General features: G+C 44.1%; 1 protein-coding gene across 4 annotated transcripts in view; it reads left to right on the top strand.

Annotated features, from left to right (window-relative positions):
• The window catches only part of zap70 (zeta chain of T cell receptor associated protein kinase 70), a 143,345-nt gene that overhangs the window by 39,668 nt on the left and 78,646 nt on the right, over positions 1–25,031 (top strand). For 2 of the 4 annotated variants that reach the window (XM_068016397.1, XM_068016398.1), the window contains one exon: positions 16,976–17,436. The exons of 1 other annotated variant lie outside the window; for it this stretch is intronic. In XM_068016397.1, coding sequence (XP_067872498.1) covers positions 17,035–17,436 — 402 coding nt within the window. In that variant the 5' untranslated portion in view covers positions 16,976–17,034. Of the gene's footprint in view, positions 1–16,975; positions 17,437–17,565; positions 17,954–25,031 lie in introns of those variants that run through there. One more of the 4 variants, XM_068016400.1, reaches the window with a different exon arrangement.

Here is a 25,031-nt window from a genome sequence, read left to right as displayed (position 1 = left end):
CAACCACCACTCATACCTCACATTCATAACCTCACCTCACCCTTAGCACATTTAGCACTACTGCGAGCCATACACTCACATCTCACAGCTTGCACACTCTGTCAGCTATTGAACTGTGGAAAGCACATCACCTAAACACATTGCACAACACTCACTGACACACTTCTCTCTCTCTTGTAGGACAAGTTGTCTCCTAATTGGAGGCAGAAGCACATAACCAGCAGGGCCAGGCTTAGCTGCATGCCCTCACTTGCATGGAGACATTGCTGGCAGTCATGGTAAGACCACGACTGAGGCCGTGGCTAGCAGCAGGGCTGAAACAATCAAGGCTGATGGTATATTTCCACCTAATTCACCTTCTCACATCCCACTTCACCCTCATTCTGCAATCTGTTATGATTCACAAGTTGTTGGTGTTGTGACCATGAACCTCGTGCTTCCCCCCTTCCCCCACTCCAACACTACCCTTTTACCTTGATGCTTTCAGATACCCAAGAGCTGCTTCCTGGCCAGGCAGTGGTGTGAGAGGCTCAAGTCCTAGAGGAACATAAGAGTGATGAATAAGAAACACTGTCACTCAGTCTGACACTTGCAGCCTCAAACTCAGATACAGGCACTGCCTAAACTTTAGAGTGTAACATGGAAATGCGATCTTCACGTGGTGAGTCACCAGGCACATAGGGCAGGAGGAAAGGATAGCGCAGGTGCCAGCTCCCTGGAGGGCGAGGTCACACACGAGATCTACTGCAAGGGACTCAGATGAGGACTTTGATGGAGTGGCGTACAGAATAAAACTGATGGGCAAGCACATGGATATGCTTGGTGCACTGGCAGACCTGGCGGAAAGCCTGCTGTCACTTTCAAGTAGCATGGAGCAATTCAACTCCAACTTGACACAAGACTACGCGCAGAGCTTGGAGCCCATCCTTTCCTTCAGTTCTGTAGAGCTTTATGATTTCAAAACACAGAAAAGGTCATGAAATCTCAGCTTGCTGTCACACAAACTCAAACTGCTGCCAGCATGGCGGCAGATGCCAGTGCTCCAAGGGGCTTTCAGGGACTCATACCAGTCCAGCAGTCTATCCGCAAACACATTGCTAGGATTGCTGAGGCACCGCCAGGGTGGTGGGGGGTGGGGGATGGGGAGAAGTAGCAGTGGGTTGGTGGAGCACGAATCTGCTGTACTCTGTCAGGATGACAGCATTCGTCCTCCCACCACTGCCACTCCGTCATTGCCCTTGCTGTTGCCTGTCAGCTAGACAGCCCAGACTGCTGCTGCCAATGCTGAGGTGGTGCAGTCCAAAGTCGGGCCAACTAGGCCCAAAGCTGCTCGAGGGCATCCCGCAAGGCCATCGGCAGTCTCTCCACTGAAAGTCAGCAACCTTCCACCAGCCATGCTGCAGCCTCTGGGGTGGAGCACCAGGCCGAGCAAAGGCACTTGCAAAACAAGCACTAAGGGAATGCACAAGGGTGATTAGTGGAGTTTTGTTTGGAATATTGAATGTTTTGTTGGATAAACTTTGTATGGAATGGTTGTTTTGTGTCGGCTTTTATTTCAGGATTGTGGCCAAGAGGATGCTGTGATGGCCCCTGACAAAGGGATGGTAAGGTTTGGAACTGTTCTTCAATGGGGATCTGGACATTTATTCATGGGAACCAGAATCGAACAAGGTGCACAGGGACAGCACGGCTGGATCGTGGATGTGCTGTCTGCCTCATCCCTTCCTCTTCCTCCTGAGCTGTTCCCTGAGTCCCTGGTGATAATGTCTGCGCCCTCATGTTGGCCAGGTTGTGGAGGATACAGCAGACCATGCTGAATCAGAACACCCGCTCTGCGAGTACTAGATGGCTCTTCCAAAATGGTTGCAGCAGTAGAACTGTTGCTTCAGCTCAATGATGTTTCTCATGGCAGCAGAGCTCTCATTGAATACACGCTCACCACGTGTGGTTGGGTTATGGAGGGAAATCATGAACCTGCTGTAGAGCGGATAACCCTTGTTGCCCAGCAGCCGCCCTCTGGTTTGACATGGTGGCTGAAGGATTGATGGAACAGTGGACTGGCACAGAATGAACGCATCATGACTGCTTGCAGGATAGTGGGCATTCACCAAATACACCAACTACACATTCAGTGAGTGGTAAGCTTTCTGGATTGGTACATCTCAGCATTAAGATGCAGCGCCCGCATAATCACGTGTATACAGTTGATAGCACTCTGCCCCATGAGGAAACCCGCTATCCTGATAAAGCCACGTGCACGCACTGCCTGCTTGTCTCTGCTCAGAGAGAACACAATGTGCTGCCCGCTCCTGGCTTAAAGAGCCGCAGTCACTTCTTTGGTGCAGCAGTGGATGGCAGACTGTGAGTTTTAGATATGTCGTGGAAGGATCCTAACGCAAAGAACTTAAAGGCCAGGTCATCTTCACAGCCAATGGCAGCGCCAGCCTCGCATGGCTCTGAGGCTGCAGGTCTGGTTCCAAGAAGTGGCAGATTTCCGTGAACACTTCATTCATGAAACGCAGAAGTTGCATACACTGCTCCTGGCTTAAGGGGTTATAAGAAAAATGTTCTTGGGAGCCCCTAGGGAGATATGATCTCCTGTTGAGAGTCCTTCTCCCTCTCGTCCTCCTCCATCTGTGAGCAGCTTGTCTTCTTATTTGCTGCCTTTGTTCCATCTTCGTCTCATGCTGCAGACCAAAGGGGACTGATACTGTAGCACCAATGACTGGGAGCAACTGGTGTGCCCAGAGCCCTTGCTGTCAGAACAAAGGCCTTCTCCATGTGCAGCACCACTCCTTGCAGACTTCACCAAATGTAACCAACTCTTCAAAACACTCAACACTTCCACAAACTCAAACAGAACCAGGAGAACATAATAAGCAACTAACCTGCAACTTGATGATCTCTTTTAATAGCACTGGTGAAGAGAGTCCTTCCTGTTGCTGAATGCATGTTCAGCTGTGTATATTTAAGAGGTCCTTAACTCTCGAATTGAGGTTGAAAATTGCAGCGCTGACGTCAAATCAGCGTTACATCAAGATAGTGTCTGCTGAGCACTGTGCTGTGCTGGAAGTGACCATGAGCAGCCTGGACACTGTTTTGGTACTAAAGCAGCACCCATTGTGCTGAAATTACTGGAGCTACAGAGTTGAATTTTGTGGCCATAATCACTGCAAGTAAACATAGAAGAAAAGTAAAATGCACATACATAGACATGCAATGATGAAAGACTGGAAAAAAACTCACTGGTACATCAGGCCTAGATATGGTGAAGCCTACAAAAACCATTAACACACTCTCCAAGTCTCATATTCTCCTGTAAGAGACATAAAAATTCAAGGAAAATATTTTAGGCCTATTTAGGAAAAAAGACTCATTAAATTTTCCTCTGACGCTGAAGGCAATCAAGGAAGCTATTGAAAGGATACAGAAGACGGCAACTAGAATGATTGAGGGATGGAGGGATTGGATTATGATGTATGATAACAAAGATTGGGCATGTTCTTACTGGAAAACAGGTGATATGATTGCTGTTTTTAGGATTCTGAAGGGATTAGATATTGTAGGCCATGACAACCTGTTTCACCTTGTGCAGAACAGAACAACCAGAGGACATGGCCTGTGTTTGGAAGGGGATTAATTCTAAACTAATCTGTAGAAACATTTCGGTGAGCAAGTGGCCAATCTATGGAACAAGCTCCCGAGGCAGATGGTGGAAGCAAACAGTGATGATTGCTTCAATGCAAATTAGATAGATTTCTTTGAGAAAAAATATTTTGGGATACACTAGTTGAGTAGCTTGAGACATGACATGTGATAAGTGTAACATACTTAGGAGGAAAGAGAACTTTGACCTATAGTTCTCAAAGCTTCCCACCACTGGGAAGTTTCTTCACTCCATGTCTGGTTCTGTTGCAGACTAATTAATGGAGAGTAATTGCCATGATTAGACAACAGCATCATTATTGTTGTAATTTGCAATTACTAGGATGGTAGAAGGCAAACTTGATGTAACTTGGTCTTTTTTTCATCTAGCATGTTTCTATGAGTGCAGTAAATTATCTCAATAACCCCTTTTCACCCACATACAATAAAAGATGTACTTGACTCTTTGGAACCCATCTAGCTCCCTTTTGAAGGGTTGCAATGAATCCATATTTATCACACATTTTGGTAATCTGCTCCGAGGCTGATGATTCTCAATGAAAATAAATATTTGCTAGTGTTTAATCTATGTTTTTGTATTTTATTCAAATGCTTTCCTTTCTCTATCTCTATCTAGCTGAAATAACCTATCTATCTGTACAGAATCTATTCCTTTCATTATTTTGAAAACTTCAATCATATTGCCTTGAAGTGCACACTTCTCCAATGAGAAAAGTTCCAAATACCTGACCTTATTATAAAGACTTGAATTTAAATAGCACCTTTCATGGCCCAGGATGAGAGCCAATGAGGTACTTTTGAAGTATAGTCACTGCTGTAATGTAGGAAAGCTATAAAAGTAGCACTCTCCTCTGAACCTTCTCAAGGGCACTGATAACCCTTGCTGTGCAATGGGAACTGAACACTGTTTTTTAAATGTGGGCTCCTATTTTTAAACACTCAAAGAACAAAAAAAGAGCAAAGAAAATGACAGCACAGGAACAGGCCCTTCGGCCCTCCAAGCCTGCGCCAATCCAGAGCCTCTGTCTAAACATGACGCCTATTTTCTAAGGGTCTGTATCTCTTTACTTCCTGCCCATTCATGTATCTGTCCAGATACATCTTAAAAGACGCTATCGTGCCCGCGTCTACCACCTCCACTGGCAACGCGTTCCAGGCACCCACCATCCTCTGCGTAAAGAACTTTCCACGCATATCCCCCCTAAACTTGTCCCCTTTCACTTTGAACTCGTGACCCCGAGTAATTGAATCCCCCACTCTGGGAAAAAGCTTCTTGCTATCCAACCTTTCTAAACCTTTCATGATTTTGTACACCTCAATAAGGTCCCCCCTCAACCTCCGTCTTTCTAATGAAAATAATTCTAATCTACTCAACCTTTCTTCATAGCTAGTGCCCTCCATACCAGGCAACATCCTGGTGAACCTCCTCTGCACCCTCTCCAAAACATCTACATCCTTTTGGTAATGTGGCGACCAGAACTGCACGCAGTATTCCAAATGTGGTCGAACCAAAGTCCTATACAACTGTAACATGACCTGCCAACTCTTGTACTCAATACCCCGTCCGATGAAGGAAAGCATGCCGTATTCCTTCTTGACCACTCTATTGACCTGCGTTGCCACCTTCAGGGAACAATGGACCTGAACACCCAAATCTCTCTGTACATCAATTTTCCCCAGGACTTTTCCATTTACTGTATAATTCACTCTTGAATTGGATCTTCCAAAATGCATCACCTCGCATTTGCCCTGATTGAACTCCATCTGCCATTTCTCTGCCCAACTCTCCAATCTGTCTATATTCTGCTGTATTCTCTGACAGTCCCCTTCACTATCTGCTACTCCACCAATCAAAGTGTCGTCTGCAAACTTGCTAATCAGACCACCTATACTTTCCTCTAAATCATTTATGTATATCACAAACAACAGTGGTCCCAGCACGGATCCCTGTGGAACACCACTGGTCACACGTCTCCATTTTAAGAAACTCCCTTCCACTGCTACTCTCTGTCTCCTGTTGCCCAGCCAGTTCTTTATCCATCTAGCTAGTACACCTTGGACCCCATGCGCCTTCACTTTCTCCATCAGCCTACCATGGGGAACCTTATCAAACGCATTACTGAAGTCCATGTATATGACATCTACAGCCCTTCCCTCATCAATCAACTTTGTCACTTCCTCAAAGAATTCTATTAAGTTGGTAAGATATGACCTTCCCTGCACAAAACCATGTTGCCGATCACTGATAAGCCCATTTTCTTCCAAATGGGAATAGATCCTATCCCTCAGTAACTTCTCCAGCAGCTTCCCTACCACTGACGTCAGGCTCACCAGTCTATAATTACCTGGATTATCCCTGCTACCCTTCTTAAACAAGGGGACAACATTAGCAATTCTCCAGTCCTCCGGGACCTCACCCGTGTTAAGGCCCCAGCTATTTCCTCTCTTGCTTCCCACAGTAACCTGGGATAGATCCCATCCGGACCTGGGGACTTGTCCACCTTAATGCCTTTTAGAATACCCAACACTTCCTCCCTCCTTATGCCGACTTGACCTAGAGTAATCAAACATCTGTTCCTAACCTCAACATCCGTCATGTCCCTCTCCTCGGTGAATACCGATGCAAAGTACTCGTTTAGAATCTCACCCATTTTCTCTGACTCCATGCATAACTTTCCTCCTTTGTCCTTGAGTGGGCCAATCCTTTCTCTAGTTACCCTCTTGCTCCTTATATATGAATAAAAGGCTTTGGGATTTTCCTTAACCCTGTTTGCTAAAGATATTTCATGACCCCTTTTAGCCCTCTTAATTCCTCGTTTCAGATTGGCCCTACATTCCCGATATTCTTTCAAAGCTTCGTCTTTCTTCAGCCTCCTAGACCTTATGTATGCTTCCTTTTTCCTCTTTGCTCGTCTCACAATTTCACCTGTCATCCATGGTTCCCTAATCTTGCCATTTCTATCCCTCATTTTCACAGGAACATGTCTCTCCTGCACGCTAATCAATCTCTCTTTAAAAGCCTCCCACATATCAAATGTGGATTTACCTTCAAACAGCTGCTCCCAATCTACATTCCCCAGCTCCTGCCGAATTTTGGTATAGTTGGCCTTCCCCCAATTTAGCACTCTTCCTTTAGGACCACTCTCGTCTTTGTCCATGAGTATTTTAAAGCTTATGGAATTGTGATCACTATTCCCAAAGTAGTCCCCTACTGAAACTTCACCCACCTGGCCAGGCTCATTCCCCAACACCAGGTCCAGTATGGCCCCTTCCCGAGTTGGACTATTTACATACTGCTCTAGAAAACCCTCCTGGATGCTCCTGACAAATTCTGCTCCATCTAGACCTCTAACACTAAGTGAATCCCAGTCAATGTTGGGAAAATTAAAATCTCCTATCACCACCACCCTGTTGCTCCTACATCTTTCCATAATCTGTTTACATATTTGTACCTCTATCTCACGCTCGCTGTTGGGAGGCCTGTAGTACAGCCCCAACATTGTTACCACACCCTTCCTATTTCTGAGTTCTGTCCATATTGCCTCACTGCTCGAGTCCTCCATAGTGCCCTCCTTCAGCACAGCTGTGATATCCTTTTTGACCAGTAATGCAACTCCTCCACCCCTTTTACCTCCCTCTCTATCCCGCCTGAAGCATCGATATCCTGGGATATTTAGTTGCCAATCATGCCCTTACCTCAACCAAGTCTCAGTAATAGCAATAACATCATACTCCCAGGTACTAATCCAAGCCCTAAGTTCATCTGCCTTACCTACTACACTTCTTGCATTAAAACAAATGCACCTCAGACCACCACTCCCTTTGCGTTCATTCATCTGCTCCCTGCCTACTCTTCCCCTTAGTCACGCTGACTTCATTATCTAGTTCCTTACAGGCTTTCGTTACTACCTCCTTACTGTCCACTGACCTCCTCATTTGGTTCCCATCCCCCTGCCACATTAGTTTAAACCCTCCCCAACAGCGTTAGCAAAAGCACTCCCAAGGACATTGGTTCCAGTCCGGCCCAGGTGTAGACCGTCCAATTTGTAATAGTCCCACCTCCCCCAGAACCGGTCCCAATGTCCCAAAAATCTGAACCCCTCCTTCCTGCACCATCTCTCAAGCCACGCATTCATCCTGACTATTCTTTCATTTCTACTCTGACTATCACGTGGCACTGGTAGCAATCCTGAGATTACTACCTCTGAGGTCCTACTTTTTAACTTGGCTCCTAACTCCCTAAATTCTGCTTGTAGGACCTCATCCCGTTTTTTACCTATATCATTGGTGCCTATGTGCACAATGACAACTGGCTGTTCACCCTCCCCCTTCAGAATGTTCTGCAGCCGATCTGAGACATCCCTGACCCGTGCACCTGGGAGGCAACATACCATTCGGGAGTCTTGTTTTCGACCACAGAACCGCCTATCTACTCCCCTTACAATCGAATCCCCGATGACTATAGCCTTTCCACTCTTTTTCCCGCCCTTCCGAACAGCAGAGCCAGCCACGGTACCATGAACCTGGCTACTGCTGCCTTCCCCTGGTGAGCCATCTCCCTCAACAGTATCCAAAATGGTATACTTGTTTTGGAGGGAGATGACCGCAGGGGACTCCCGCGCTGCCTTCCTGCTCTTTCTCTGCCTTTTGGTCACCCATTCCCTTTCTCCCTCAGAAATCCTAATCTGCGGTGTGACCAATTCGCTAAACGTGCTATCCACGACCTCCTCAGCATCGCGCATGCTCCAAAGTGAGTCCATCCGCAGCTCCAGAGCCGTCATGCAGTCTAACAAGAGCTGCAGCTGGACACACTTCCTGCACGTGAAGGAGTCAGGGACATCAGCCGTGTCCCTGAGCTCCCACATTGAGCAAGAGGAGCATGACACGGGTCTGAGATCTCCTGCCATTTTTAATCTTAAACTTAACTTAGTTAAATGAAAAAGGAATGAAAAGTTTTTACCAATCACACGATAAAAAAAAAAGAGAAATAGAAAATGCCTTACCTTATCTACACACCACCGAGTCCTTTTTTTTTGGTTAGAGGAGGAGGGCAGGTGGGAGACACTACCCGTGTAGTGTCTCGGGTTCAGAAACAGCCCAAATATATAGGGTTTTACTTACCCAGCAGCCCCCTGGTCCCTGCCAAAAACAAAAGGAAATTAAGTTTACTTTGAAACTGACCTTCCCAGCTGATCACTCGCTCGCACTCTCTGCTCCTGAATAAGCTGCTGCAATGAAAGGCAAGTTATTTTAAACGGCCCAAATATATAGGGTTTTACTTACCCAGCAGCCCCCTGGTCTCCGCCGAAAACAAAAGGAAATTAAGTTTACTTTGAAACTGACCTTCCCAGCAGATCACTCGCTCGCACTCTCTGCTCCCGAATAAGCTGCTGCAATGAAAGGCAAGTTATTTTAAACGGCCAAAATATATAGGGTTTCACTTACCCAGCAGCACCCTGGTCTCCGCCAAAAACAAAAGGAAATTAAGTTTACTTTGAAACTGACCTTCCCAGCTGATCACTCGCTCGCACTCTCTGCTCCCGAATAAGCTGCTGCAATGACTCGTGCCCCATGACCCTTACTTCACTCATTAGAAAAATCTCAGACCTATCAAGTTATTAAATATATGAGCCAATAGCTCACACAATATACCCACAACTTCTTTTAGTGCTTTACGGTGAATGCCATCAGGCCCAGCAGCACAATTTGTTTCCACTATTTCTTTGGTACCTTCTTCTCCTTTGAGCATCTCACCTTGTTCCATCCCTTTTGCCTTTCCTTTAAAATCCTTGTTCTCTACCGCCCAACCAATTACCATGCCAAGTTTCTCACTAAGATTTTTTCACTGCTTTTCTCTTCCAACCTCTGCACTGAGTGACTCCTCATCTACAATGCTTCAACTTCCAATTCAACTCATCATGCCCTCTCCCTTCTGAGTTCACGGCCTTCTTATCCTTCCTTAAACTGTCCCTCCATATAAACTCCCCAACCCATATTCATGGCCAGCCCCTTGAACTTATCATTTCATGTGACCTCTCCACTCCCATTGTGTCAATCAAAGATAAGCCTATCTTTGATCATTTCCTTGTATCCCTCTCCACTCACATCGTCCTTCCCCCTCCCAACTCTAGTTCCTTCTGTATTGCCCTGGAAAGAATTCTCCTTCTAGTCACTTACAATAGCACTTTCAATTTCTCAACTGTCTGGCCTTTGACCCCCCAGTCACCATGACATATCTGCAGCTGAACTGAAGCATTACTTCCTGACCCTTGAATTCCAAGTCCAGTAAGATAAAGGCCAACATTCCATTAATCTTTTTGATTACTTTACCTGTGCCTGAATACTAACTTTTAGTGATTCGTATGCATAGACACCTATATCCCTCTGCTCCTCCACAGCTCCTAGTCCCTTACCATTAAGAGCATAATCTAATTCATGTTTCTCAGATCCAAAGTGGATGAGTTGACACTTCTCCATATTGAGCTCAGTCCACTCACTCAGTCTGTGTCCCTTTGTAACTTCCCACTCTAATTTACACAACTTACTGTGCCTCCTGGACAACGTATGTCAGCCAAGAGCGACGTCTCAATTCATTCCATCTTCGCTGCCTCCGGAGAATACTTGGCATCAGGTGGTAGGACCGTATCTCCAACACAGAAGTCCTCGAGGCGGCCAACATCCCCAACTTATACACACTACTGAGTCAGCGACGCTTGAGATGGCTTGGCCATGTGAGCCGCATGGAAGATGGCAGGATCCCCAAAGACACATTGTACAGCGAGCTCGCCACTGGTATCAGACCCACCGGCCATCCATGTCTCCGCTTTAAAGACGTCTGCAAACGTGACATGAAATCCTGTGACATTGATCACAAGTTGTGGGAGTCAGTTGCTAGCGTTTGCCAGAGCTGGCGGGCAGCCATAAAGACGGGGCTAAAGTGTGGCGAGTCGAAGAGACTTAGCAGTTGGCAGGAAAAAAGACAGAGGCGCAAGGGGAGAGCCAACTGTGTAACAGCCCCGACAAACAAATTTCTCTGCAGCACCTGTGGAAGAGCTTGTCACTCTAGAATTGGCCTTTATAGCCACTCCAGGCGCTGCTTCACAAACCACTGACCACCTCCAGGCGCTTATCCATTGTCTCTCGAGATAAGGAGGCCAAAGAAAATAAACTGTGCCTCCTAACAGTGTCATCAGCAAATGTGGATATATATCTCTCTATTCCTTCATCTAGCACAACTCTCTATTCATTGGAGTAATACCTAGCACAAAGAAAGATGGTTGTGGCTGTTGGAGGTCAATCATCTCAGCCCCAGGACATCTCTGCAGAAGTTCCTCAGGATAGTGTCTTAGGCCCAAACATCTTCCGCTGCTTCATCAATGACCTTCCCTTCATTATTAGGTCAGAAGTGGGAATGTTTGCTGATGATTGCACAATGTTCAGTACCATTTGCAACTCCTCAGATACTGAAGCAGTCTGTGTAGAAATGCAGCAAGACCTGGACAATATCCAGGCTTGAGCTGATGTGGCAAGTAACATTCGCACCACACAAGTGCCAGGCAATGACTGTCTCAAACAAGAGAGAATCTAACCATCTCCCCTTGATTTTCAATGGTATTACCATTTCTGAATCCCCTACTATGAACCTCCTGGGGGTTACCATTGACCAGAAACTGAACTGGACCAGTCACATAAATACTGTGGCTACAAGAGCTGGTCAGAGGCTGGGAATGCTGCACTTCTTGACTTCCCAATGCCTATCCACCATCTACAAGGCACAAGTCAGGAATGTGATGGAATACTCTCCACTTGCCTGGATGGGTGCAGCACCAACAACACTCAAGAAATGCGACACCATCCAGGATAAAGCAGCCCACTTGATTGGCACCCCACCACCACCTTCAACATTCACTCCCTTCACCACTGATGCACAGTGGCAGCAGTGTGTACCATCTACAAGATGCACTGCAGCACCTCATCACGTCTCCTTTGACAACACCTTCCAAACCTACAAACTCTACCACCTAGAAGAACAAGGGCAGCAGATGCATGGGAACACCACCACCTGCAAGTTCCCCTCCAAGTCACACACCATCCTGACTTGGAACTATATCGCTGTTCCTTCACTGTCGCTGGGTCAAAATCCTGGAACTCCCTTCCTACCTGCACTTACACCCCAAGGACTGCAGCGGTTCAAGAAGGCAGCTCACCACCACCTTCTCAAGGGCAATTAGGGATGGGCAATAAATGCTGGCCTCGCCAGCGATGCCCACATACCATGAATGAATAAAAAAAAATCCAAGTCATTGCCGTGGTCCCAGTCCAGATCCCTGTGTAACACCACTTATCACATCCGCCAATCAAACAATGTTCCCTTTCTCTGTTTCCTACCTCCCAACCAATTCCCTCTAATTGTGTGCACTTTCATTTCTGCTAATAATCTCTATGCAGAACCTTATCGTCTGGAACTACATTTCTGTTAAATTTTCAATTTTATACGATGCTTGTCCCAATGAATGATGTGTGATTGCTAGAAATTAACAGTTTGTCCAAAAGCTGTCTGGGGCACAGTTACACATGATGATATCAATGGTTCCTCACTCAACAGATATAAATGCAACAAGCCATTCATTTGATAAGAACAATAGGAACAGAGTCAAGAGAATTTATAATGGGGAATAGAGAAATGGCAGAGAAGCTAAATGATTACTTTGTGTCTGTCTTCACTGAAGACGATACAAGAAATCTCTTAGAATAAGAGATCCAAGGGATTAGGGGGAATGAGGAATTGAAGGAAATTGGAAGTAGTAAGAAGATTGTATTTGAGAAATTAATGGTGCTGAACATTGAGAAATCCCCAGGACCTGATATTCTACATCCCAGAGTGTTGAAAGAGGTAACTATGAAGATAGTGGATGCATTGATGATCATCTTCCAAAAGTTTATAAATTCTGGAGTGGTTCCTGCAAATTGGAAGGTTTCAAATGTCACCCCACTATTTAAGAAGGGAGGGAGAGAGAAAACAGGGAATTACAGACCTGTTAGCCTTACCTCAGTCGTTGGGAAAATGCTAGAATCTCTTCTACAGGATGTGATAAATGGACACTTGGATAATAATAATCTGATTGGGCATAGTCAGCATAGATTTATGAATGGGAAATCATGTTTGACGAACCTGTTGGAGTTTTTTGAGGATGTTACTAACAGAATTGATACAGGGGTCGGTGGACATGATATGCTTGGAGTTTCAAAAGGTCTTTGATAAAGTCCCCCACAGGAGGCTGGTTATCAAAATTAAAGCACATGGGATAGGATGTAATATACTGGCATGGATTAAGGATTGGTTAACAGGCAGAAAACAGAGAGTAGGAATAATCGGGTTATTCCCACGTTGGCAGGCTGTGACTAGTGGGGTACTGCAGGGATCAGTGATTGGGCCCCAGCTATTCACAATATATATCAATGATTTGGATGTGGGGACCAAATGTAGAATTTCCAAGTTCGCAGATGACACAAAACTAAGTGGGAATGTGTGTTTTGAGGAAGATGCAAAGCAGCTTCAAGGGGATTTGGACAGACTTAGTGAGTGGGCAAGAATGTGGCAGATGGAATATAATGTGGAAAAATGTGAGGTTATCCACTTTGCTAGGAGGAACAGATGTGCAGAGTATTTCTTAAATGGTAAGAGATTAGAAAGTGTAGATGTACAAAGGGACCTGGGTGTCCTTGTCAATAAGTCACTGAAAGCTAACATGCAGGTGCAGCAAGCAATTAAGAAGGCTAATAATATGTTAGCCTTTATCGTAAGAGGATTTGAGTACAGAAGTAATGAAGTCTTGCTTCAATTGTATAGAACCTTGGTTAGACCACACCCAGAGTACTGTGTGCAGTTTTGGTCTCCTTCCCTTAGGAAGGATATTATTATCATAGAGGGAGTGCAACAATGGTTCACCAGACTTGTTCCCGGGATGGCGGGACTGTCCTATGCAGAGAGATTGGGGAAACTGGGCCTGTATTTTCTAGAGTTTCAAAAAATGAGAGGTGACCTCATTGCAACCTACAAAATACTTAAAGGGATAGAGATGGTAGATGAGGTAAGATGTTTCCCCTGGTTGGGGAGTTGAGAACCAGGGGACACAATTTCAAAATAAGGGGGAAGCCACTTAGGACAGAGATGAGGAGAAATTTCTTTACTCAGAGGGTTGTGAATCTTTGGAATTTTCTACCCCAGAGGGCTGTGGAAGCTCAGTCATTGAGTATGTTTAAAGCAGAGATTGACAGATTTCTAAATACAAATAACATAAGGGGATATGAGAATAGTGTGGGAAAAAGGCATTGAAGTGGATGATCAGCCATGATCGTATTGAATGGCGGAGTAGGCTCGATGGGCTGAATGGCCTACTCCTGCTCCTATGTTCCTAATACATTGGTGCCTTTGGCATAACAGACTATAATTGACATTCTCTACATCCTGAAAAGATCAGTTAAAGATACCTAATTTATTTTAGTAAATGGTGGGAACAATAAGAAAGAGTCCAATAAATAATCCACCAAAAGTAAAAAATTTTTCCTTTTTTCCACATACACATTGATTGAGAATCTGATAGATGGTAGTCATTGATCTAGCCATAGTTCAAATCATCTCAATCCTCCAAGCTGAAATAAGGTGACAAACATTTGGTGCAAGGAACTTGAGAATAAATAAAAAGTTCAGAAAATAAAAATACCTCAAAAGATCATCCTCGACAAAAATATAGTGAAGACAAAGTAGAATTTGTAAAAGGGACAGGACAATATAAGTTGTATTGACAGTTTCCAGTAATAATGTGGAAAAATCAAGATGATGTTTTTCTTAGATCTTCTTACCCTCATTGCTATAAGGGAAGATCATCCAGACAGAACAAAAGTGACTTACTGCATTGGGTCCCTTGAAGGCTAGTTAATTGTAATTTAAATGAGTCAATATGAATACAAATTTATGTAAGGGCACATTTATATTACAACTATAATATTCATGCAAAGTGATTCACTTTACACTGGTATTGCAGTAGTGTGAATGCAGCCTGATCCCAGCATCAGTATCCTGCCTGACATTAGCACAAAGTGGAGTGAGGCTCACTGGAGGAGGAAATTACAATCCAATTCACTTTGGAGACATTTTGGGTCTCCACACAAGATTTAGACTTACAGCGTTGGTACAAAGATGAGTCGGCTTTACACAGAAACTAAACCAGCCCATAATTCTGTGAGATTCATCCTTTTGCAGGTGGAACTTGCACCTTCCTCTTGTTTACACCCCTGATTCTGGCCCATTTCCCAAGGTTTGGGGCGCTTAAATATTTTCGGTGCACATTGACATCATTTGTGACACAACCTGTCTTACTTGGGGGAAAGGAAAATCCAATTGTGGGACTCAACCTGGAGATGTGTTTAATTTCATATGAATGCAATGGCACAAATTCTGCTGGGTGACTGAGCCAGATATGCACTTGGGGATGTGCTCAGTCATGTTCCTGTACCCGCTTCTGCAGAAGGGCAGACCTAGCAGCATAAAATGATCCCGCTCACTGTGATGGGTGCATGTAAATCATATGAGGATGATGGAAACATGGCCTTATGTTGATACCCACCACATGCCCAATTTGAACCCTATATAGAGAGGCCGCCTGTTATGCTCTGGTATCCAACATTCAGGTTTTGGTGGAGGAGGCAATGGAAGTTTAATAACAGAGAGGTTTGCACAAGCTCTCTCAGAGCGCGCGAGAATATTTTTTTCTTGAAAAAATGTTTTCTAACCTATAGGCAGCTCAGTGACTGCCATCTTGCCCCCCCTCCACCGCCCTCCTCCTAACTGTTGTGGCAGGTCCCCTGAAGCCTGTTCTAGCAACTCTCAGCCCCCAAACTTGGGTGCATCCTTTGATGCATGCAAATTTCCCTTGTGCAGAAAAATCAAACAAGTCATGGAAAAAAACCCCGATCAGAAAAGCTAAACAATGATTCAAAAAAAATTTCATTTTTGGTTTCCACAATTTCCCAAAAGTATTCCAGTAAAAAATATTCTGCTGAAGGATAACATTTGATTTTTTTTTTTTAGTTTTTTTTAGTTTAGAGATACAGCACTGAAACAGGCCCTTCGGCCCACCGAGTCTGTGCCGACCATCAACCACCCATTTATACTAATCCTACACTAATTCCATATTCCTACCACATCCCCACCTGTCCCTACATTTCCCTACAACCTACCTATACTAGGGGCAATTGCTAATGGCCAATTTACCTACCAACCTGCAAGTCTTTGGCTTGTGGGAGGAAACCGGAGCACCCGGAGGAAACCCACGCAGACACAGGGAGAACTTGCAAACTCCACACTGGCAGTACCCAGAATTGAACCCGGGTCGCTGGAGCTGTGAGGCTGCGGTGCTAACCACTTTTCTACTACATACTATCATCTACTTCCATTGCATTGATTTTAAGTCTAGGAAAATATGAATATCAATAAGTTTGATATTAGGCAGTTGATTTCCTCTGATAACTACTCAATTCATAGTAAAAAAGAGAAAAATATGGATGGTGATCCAAAACTGTGAATCTCTTTGCACTGCTTGTGGATTTCCAGCGTTTCCTCAGAGGGTGCATTGAAGTGTTTGCGCCCAGAGCAAGTCCAAGTATGGGGCTGCTGTACAGTGGAGGCACATTCTGTTCATTTTCCTGCAGATAAGCCCGCCCAACTGCAAGGCTGCACTGCTGAAGTTGAATTCAGAAATTGGTGTGAGACCTTGTGCCCAACTTTGCTCAGATTGGAACATCTGAGTAGGGCAGGTAGCAAGGCCACAGAGGTTCTGAAAAAGTTTGACTTATTTTTTCAGCTCCTCCATCGATATTTGGGACTGGAGTTGATGTCGTTAATGGCCTTCAGGCTCAGTTTACTTTCTGTCCCTGATTCTGGGCACCGCTGGGGAATGATGAGCCTATGACGGTGGTGTGAACACAGCAATGCAGGCAGATTCGGCTCATAGCAGGTGCAGCTTACTTCTGAAACTCTGACTGACAAGCATTAGACAAAAAGGGAAGGAGGAGGCTGAGGAGAAAAATCAGCCTCTTAATTATATTAAACATGAGCTTACAATGGCATCCAATAGCCACTTGTGAAATTTTTCTTGTCTATTTTGCTTTTTAATTATAAAAATTATTCTCACTGCTTCCACTGTTTTTAATGATACTATAAAAATATGTCAAAAGCTATCTATTAGAAATCTAACTTGTTTTAAGCTAAATAGTATCTTTGTATACTGATCATTTTGTTTTTCTTTAGGTACAAGAAGGGCAGAAACAAAGAAGTGCTGATCTAAAGCAAGAAAACATCAAGTGGCCATGCGTGATATTGCTTTCAGCCTGCCATTTTTTTATGGTAGCATATCCCGTTCAGAAGCTGATGAATTTCTAAGATTGGGAGGGATGTCTGATGGTCTCTTCCTGTTGCGTCTATGTCTGCGTAACCTTGGAGGTTATGTTTTATCAGTCGTCTTTGATCTGAAGATCTACCATTATCCAATTGAGCGTCAGTTGAATGGAACTTATGCCATTGCTGGTGGTAAGTCTCACTGTGGGCCTGAAGAGCTATGTGAATATTACTCTCGAGATGCTGATGGACTATGCTCTGTACTTCGCAAGCCTTGCCTTCGACCATCTGGTGTTGAAGCCAAGCCTGGAGTATTTGACAGTATTAAGGAACACATGTTACGAGAGTACGCTCGCCAAACATGGAACCTTGAGGTAATTATTAAAGTAATACTTACGGATCAGTGCATAGCTTAATCAAGTCAATCCAGCCTTTATTAAACTTGAACCATTCTTTATTTCAGGATTGAGTCGGATTAAAAATGACCAATGGCAGGAATATGTAATACACTAAATAAATTAAATACTCAGAAAGAAAGTACAAAAAAAGAAAATTGGAACATGAAAATCCACAAATTATCCAATATGACAAACAGATTAATCTGGAAAAAAATTGGTAAAACATTCATTCATTTATGAAATTTCAAAAATGTGGTTTAAAAAATAATTGATAGCTCAAATTTTAAGCCCCAATTTTAACTTGGTGTGTGAGTGCGCCAAGGCATGGTGTGGGGCTAGCAGGAAAACACACACAGCTGCATGGCGGGATTACAATATCCCAGGACTGACTCCTGTCATGAGGAACTGACAAGAAGGCCAATCGGCAGATGGGAGCAGGAAATCACATGGCAGAAGACAGTAGCTGAGGCCACAAAGAAACAGTTGCCAGCAGGTAGATAAGTGCATTGAGGAGGGAGGGATGAGGGTCTGCAGCTAATTGTGGTTTTGGGGGGTGGGGAGGCTTTCTCAAGCGATGGCAGTCGGGGTAGAGGGGAAGCCCAGAGAAAGGTGGGGGGTCCAAAGTTACCTAGTGGTGCTTGGAGGAGGACACCAAATGTTCCTGGCCAAGAAGAAAACACTTAAAAATTAAATTTACTTATCTTCTCAGCTCTCTTCTCAGTCTGCTCCTGCATGGCACTAGGTTTCCCTGGCGAGGCCAATATGGTTGGGTTCTGAATGACATCATCAGACCCTGACTTTTGCATTTCAATAAGACCCTTGTCTTCAGGGTTGAAGGCCTGGCCCACTGACAAAAACTCACTTCGTTAGGTGGTGCACAGTGCAAATGGTCCGGTGAGTAGCATAATGTTCCAATTTTAACCCCCTGCATGCTCCATTATTGTCGGGCGTGGGGTGTTAAATGATGATTCATGATTATTGGACACTACTAAAATTTATTAGCCCTGCTTTATAAACATTCACCTGTGGTTGATTAAATTTATTATCATTTTCATTTTTTTAGTCTGTGCACAGAACAATGTGAAATATCACAAACTAATCTTTTCACAGCTTAATGTTTATTTTTAAGTTGCGATGCCTCGTGTTGCATTGTGCTTAACTTGTTGCATTATTGCAACAACTGCGTGCATGTGCAGGGTCTGTCTGGTATTGTGCGCTGTCACACAGCCTTTTAACTCAGGGATCTAGGTGTAAAAGGAACGCATCTGAAAACACAGTAGGGGAGGGTGGGGTGAGAGGAGGAGGGGCTGATTGTCCTTTCACCCCTCATCGCACTATAAGTCCAGTATAAGTCACAGGCACTCAGTTTTATCCCAGCTGATAACTGGACAGTTTTCAGAGTTCAGCTATTTTGTATTTATTGGACGGATGTCAGACAGGCTTCAACAGGCGTTTCAGATGGGGGGAGGGAGAGAAGCAGCATGTTGCTGTGAGCTTTCCAGGCCTATAACAATGTAAATTTAGGCCTGGTAGCCGCTGTCAGAAACAGAAGCCTCACAATGCAGTCCTGCTGCACGGAGAATACTGAAACGTACTTACTTGAATATGGAGGAGGTTTCTGGCTTCACCATTACGGATCCGGCCCAGTTTGCATAACACTGTTTTTCAGGTGGCTGTACTATCTTGTCATTGTGCTATTAGTATCGAATGAGGAAAGCAGACTCTGGGTCAAAGTAAGAGGAGTTTATTTACAGGGTCTTCTTACTAGGGTATCTACATGAACATTGAGTAGCATGAGGTACAGACACGTGACATCATATCCTGTGATGATACTTAAGGTCTATATACATAATCCACCCAGCAACAGCTTATGAACATTTATACTACATCTCCCCCAAGTTTCTGACTTCATTCATCAGGTCTGTAATGCTGTGGGGTTCTCACGACTCTGCCATAGCACGTTCTTCTTTCACTTGTTTGGGCTATTGAGACTTTCAGTTCTTCTTCCTCGCCTTCCTATGTGTGAGTGGAACTATCAGATGACTCATGTGCTCTATCTTCATTGTCGTCTGGGTGATCTGTTGTTGGTTGTGTCACTGGTTCATTAGCTCTCTCTGGTATCTGATTCTCTTGAACTTTCATCAATTCTTAATTCGGATTAAAGGCCAGCTCGGGTCTGCAAACGAAACCCGACCCGAGCCCAACAGAACCAAATCCGACCCGAGCCTGACCCAGCCTGGGTCCTTTCATTTTTTCCCGTGCCCGACCCGACCACTGGAATATAATCAACTCTTTTGAAGAGGTTGTGCTCTACCTTGGATGGAATCGTTCACAGCAGACTAGTGCGGAGTGTTTCCCGCCGTGACATCCTGGCTGTCACTGTGTCCAACCCGGCCCGACCCGATGCGAGCCCGAATGCCGGACCCAGAAGAGTGACCTGACCTGAACCTGACACATGTTGTCGGGTCCCGTCAGGTTCGGGTCAGGTAGCCATGTTCTAATTTGGATGTGCCAGTACCAAAGATCTTCCATTCCTCCTTATCCATCCTTGGTCTGTCTGGACCATGTATGACTGAGGATATGGAGATTTCTCTTCCACTTCTCCACATTGCCCTGGTCTTTGATCCAACCAAATCTCCACATTGTAGGTCTGTTTGGTTCTTTGCTCTGTAATGTCTATCATGATTCTCCATTTTAGATGACTATTCTTTCTCCTCTCTCTCTCACCCATTTCCGGTCCTCAGCAGCTACTCTGGCTGAAGGGTGCTTGGGAGTGTGGGTAGCTGTATCCTTGACCTCCTACCCATTAGCAATTCACATGGAGCCAGGCCATTCTGGAGTGGCATTGATTGGTAATTTAATAGTGTTAGCTGAACATCCTTGTTCTTCTTCAGTAGCATTTTCATGGTTCAAGCAGCTCTTTCTGTTTCTCCATTGCCCTGGGGTATCTTGGTGAACTTGTAACACAGGCAAACCCATACGTTTCTGCAAATTGCTAGAATGCCTCATTTGCGAATTGTGGACCATTATCAGAGATCATTAGGTTTGGAATGCCATGTGTGGCAAAAATCTCTTTCAGCAGCTTTATTACGGCTTCAGAACTCTGGCCATGTACTGATTTGACTTTGACCCATTGAGAGTAATAATCCACTACAATGAGGAAAATCTTCCCTTTGTATTCAAAGAGGTCCATTCCTAAGCGCTCCCACAGCCTAGACGGAAATAAGGGTGACATCAGTGGCTCTCTGGAGTCCCGTCTGGTTGTAGCACAAGTAATGCAATTGGAGATCATGTCTTCAATCTCCTCGGAAACCCCTTGCCACCATACTGAGTTACTAGCTCTTGCTCAACACTTTGTGATTCCTAAGTGCCCTTGGTGTAGTTTCTGTAAGATGTCTAATACTAAAGCTCTAGGAGTAACTAATCTTTCATGGTAGACTTGTAAGTCGTTGACAATAGTAAGATGGCTTCATTGCTCATAATACTTTCTCAGGATTGAGTTATTTGACATATATTCTGGCTAACCTTCTTTGCAAAACTGTCTTACTTTTTAACAGACCTCATCCTCTTTCTGTAGGCTTGTTATTTGGCGTAACCTTTGAGCAGTTGCCGGCACATCTTTGATAATAGCTAAAGCAAAGACTTCCACTTCCTCCAAGAATGAGACACTTCCCGGTTTAACGCACTAGCTGTCACCTGATGCTTCCCTGAGACATATTCAGTTGTGGTGTCATATCTCATAAGTCGTAGTCAAAATCTCTGTACCCTTGGGGGTAATTTAGCTAATTCCTTGGAATTAAGTAATCTACTAGTGGCTTGGGGTCAGTTTCGATCTTCACCTTGAGCCCAGTACAGAATCCAAAATTTTTTCACTTGCCCATGTTGCTGCTAATGCTTCCTTTTCAATCACTGCATACCTTCATTCTGTCTCTGACAGGGAATGACAGATAAACCGCATGCGTTGTCCATCTTTTTGAACCCGGAACAGGACTGCACCTAATCCTGTTGATGATGCGTCTGCTGCAATAATGATCTCTAGTTCCAGATCATAATGTGCCAAAATCTCTGGCAAAGTCAACATTTCTTTTATCCTCTCAAAAGAATCTTTCTGCCTATCTCCCCAGCACCAGACGTTGCTGTTCTTTAGCAGTTGTCGTCGAGGCTCGTTAATCGTTGCTAGATTTGGTAGAAATTTCCCTACCTGGTTAACCATACCTATAAATCGCTGTTGATCTGTTACATTCCGTGGCTCTGGGAAATCTTTTATTACTTTCATCTTCTGTGAATCCATTATGATTCCAGATCTATCGATTATGTGATCAAGCAACCTCGCTGTCGACTGTGAGGATACACATTTGTCATTCAAGGTGAGCCCTGCCTCTCGTAATCTGTGCAATCTCTTACCCTTGCATCGTGCTCTCCTTGGTTTCCTTCATGAATCAGAACATCATCCATGTGGCAGACAATTCCCTCCAACCCTTCTTGTATTGTTGACATCGTCTGCTGGAATATCTCTGGTGCCGATGCAATACCGAATGGCAATCTGTTGAAGCAGAATCTGCCAAAGGACGTGATAAAAGTGGTTAGAAATTTAGATTCCTCATCTAATGGTAATTGCCAGAATCCACTATTTGCACCCAACTTTGTAAATATGGAGCTTTTTTCCAATTTGGCAAGGCTGTTGTTAACTGACTCCTTCGGGAGAATTTCCTCTGTACAGCTTTATTGAGGTGGGTAAGGTCCACACAAATCCTAATAGACCCGTTTAGTTTCCTTACTGGGACCATCCCAGAGCACCACCTCATGGGTTTTGTCACTGTGGAGATAACTCCTTAGTATAACTTGGCATCAATCTCTTTCTTCATCTTTCCTAGGAGTAGGTGTGGGACCTTTCTCGGAGTGAATAAAGATAGCGATCCTGCTTCCTTATTCAGGGTAATATGGTATTCCATCTTTAATTTCCCTAAGCCCTCGAATAGTTTGGGGAAATCTGCTCTAAGATTACTGAGTGGTCTCTCCCGTCCCTTGATCTCTTCCACCTTATATAACACCTCTCAGGCTAGGCATGCTTTTTTACTAAGGAGCGAACAGGCTTGTTTCCTAATGATATATAGGGTTTCCGGGATCATGTTGTTTCTGTATGTTAAGGTTGTCTGTATTTTTCCCAGAACATTCAGCTGGATTCCTCCTGGCCTGTATAATTTTTTTGTTAGTTTTCCTAAGCCTTTCTTTTCTTAGCCAAGGTGTTTGATCAGACAGGATAGAACCACTGCTCCTGTATCTATTTTAAAAGTAATTTTATTTTCTCCCACTAGAATTTCTGCTTCCCAGCAATCTTCACTTTTTTCCCTGTATTTCTCCTAGGGAGTATTAATCGTTTGACTAGCCTTTATTTCCTCTATCCTTTTTCCTGTCTGTAGAGTTTGTTTTCTGCTGCAACAGACTTGCTGAAAGTGCCCCTTTCTCTTGCAACAGAAACATTCAGCTTCCCCGGCTGGGCAATTTTCCCACTGGTGCCACTCCCGGCCACACCTATTGCAATTCCGTGCTAGGCAGGAGCAGGAGTAGACCTTTCAGCCGATGTTACTGCCTGTAGTGTCCTTCCCGCCCCTCAGGCTTTCTGGTGCCATTTCTCTCTGTTTTGTCAACAGACCTGGCTGGAATCCTTCAATACACCCCGACCTAGTAATCGATTACTCTTTCGTACTTCTCAATAAAATGGCTTTTGTCAAAGTTAAATCATTCTTCGACTGAAGCTGGTCTGACAGCTCTTTGTCTAAAACCCCGACTACTATTCTGTCCTGAATCAGTTCCTCTCGCGGATTCCCATAGCCGCAATCCTCCGCTACTTTATACAAATCATTAATAAACGAATCAATACTTTCACTGACTTTTTGAGTGCTCCTGTTGAACTTAGCTCACTCCACGATTACATTTTCCTGACCTGAAAGTAACCTTCGAATGCTTTAATCACCTCGCCGTATGGGGTTTCTTTTTCATTGATCCCCAGGGCAGTCAGAATGTCATCTGCACTGTCTTCCATGGTGTAAAGCAAAACACTGACTTGTTCTTTGTCTGATTGTGCTGTTAAACCTGACGCAGAACGATACCTGTTGAATCTCCAAATCCATCACGGCCATGCCTTGTCCTGGTTGGGCCGTGCTCCTCACTCGAAGCTTTCTGGTCATGGAATCAATTTTTCCATGTTTCTTCAAAGTCTTCGATCTCTTCTGTTTTTTATGCTGGGAAAGTCATTTTTGCAGCTGTGGCCATATACTATCTTATCAATGTGCTATTAGGATTGAATGAGGGAAGCAGACCCTGGGTCAAATTAACAGGCATTTATTTACAGAGGTCTTCTTACTAGGGTATCTACATGAACACTGATCAGCACGAGGTACGGACTGTAATGATGCTTAATGTCTATATACATAATCTACCCAGCAATAGCTTATGCGCATTACACTACAGTGGCTGCCCTGGGGATCCACACATAATGATGTGGAGCTGCTGTGGTATCATTTCTGTGTCACTTACATTCCATTTGCTTCAGGCATGAGCTTCCTGCATCTACCGGGCAGGTACCAGGAAATGTGCAGCAAGCACAAAAAAGCAAGGGTCAAGCAATACAAACCTCCGCTACCATCTCTTCTCCATAACTCCCTGGGAATGGGCACATACGGGGCAATAGAGGAAAATCAGCTCCAGGTCCCCCAAGTCTTGATGAGGAAAAAAAAATCACAAAGTAATCCATGTAAAGATTTTATAGGAAGATCTTCCTTTTATAACTCTGAAAATTGCCTTCATATTTGGCATTGCCAATCTCTTACTTTAACAGTGTAGATTATTCTATTACAAAAACAAAAAATGCTGGAAATACTTAGCAGGTCTGGCAGCATCTGTGGAGCAAGAAATAGAGTTAACGTTTCAGGTCTGTGACCTTGCATCAGCAACCACAGGATTTTGCTTTTGTTTCAGATTATTTGGTTATAGGCATTTCATGTCTCCTCCTCCTTTGAAAAGTTGGATTTTAAAATGAATTTAAATGGCCAAAGTAAAAATATTGTAAGACAAATCTAGGTCAAAATATACGTTCTGATGTGACACTGTGGAATATTAGCATACATGTTCATCTGACATTCCTATTTTGCTATTCTATCCTGTTTAAAATGAATGGATTAAAATAACAGAGGAAGGAACTACAGATAATAATCGCACTTTTATAAATTAGCATCCCACATTATAATTCCAAACTAGGTTATTCTTGGCAAACTAGCAGAACATTTCTTGTGATTTAAATAGTGAAACAAATGTTATGAGCCAGAGAATCAGAATTGGGGCTGCTTGTGAAGGGTACATATCTGAACAGCTATATTCTGTCTTTTCTCTTTACCTGTAGTGCATTTCCAGCACTTTTTTTATTTCAGATTTCCAGTATCTGTTAGTTTTGTGATAAATCTTACTTATTGTGAACGATAGTTGTTACGAGCTCACAGGACAACAATCTTACTTGTAATGTGTCTTTATTGAACTGCCTGCTGATAGATGCCTGCAAGAATGCCTCATGGTCA

This window comes from Heterodontus francisci, chromosome 36, assembly GCF_036365525.1.
Source record: "Heterodontus francisci isolate sHetFra1 chromosome 36, sHetFra1.hap1, whole genome shotgun sequence".
NCBI lineage: Eukaryota > Metazoa > Chordata > Chondrichthyes > Heterodontiformes > Heterodontidae > Heterodontus > Heterodontus francisci.
Note: the sequence above shows the minus strand (reverse complement) of the source record. Positions and strands in the feature narration are given on the sequence as shown.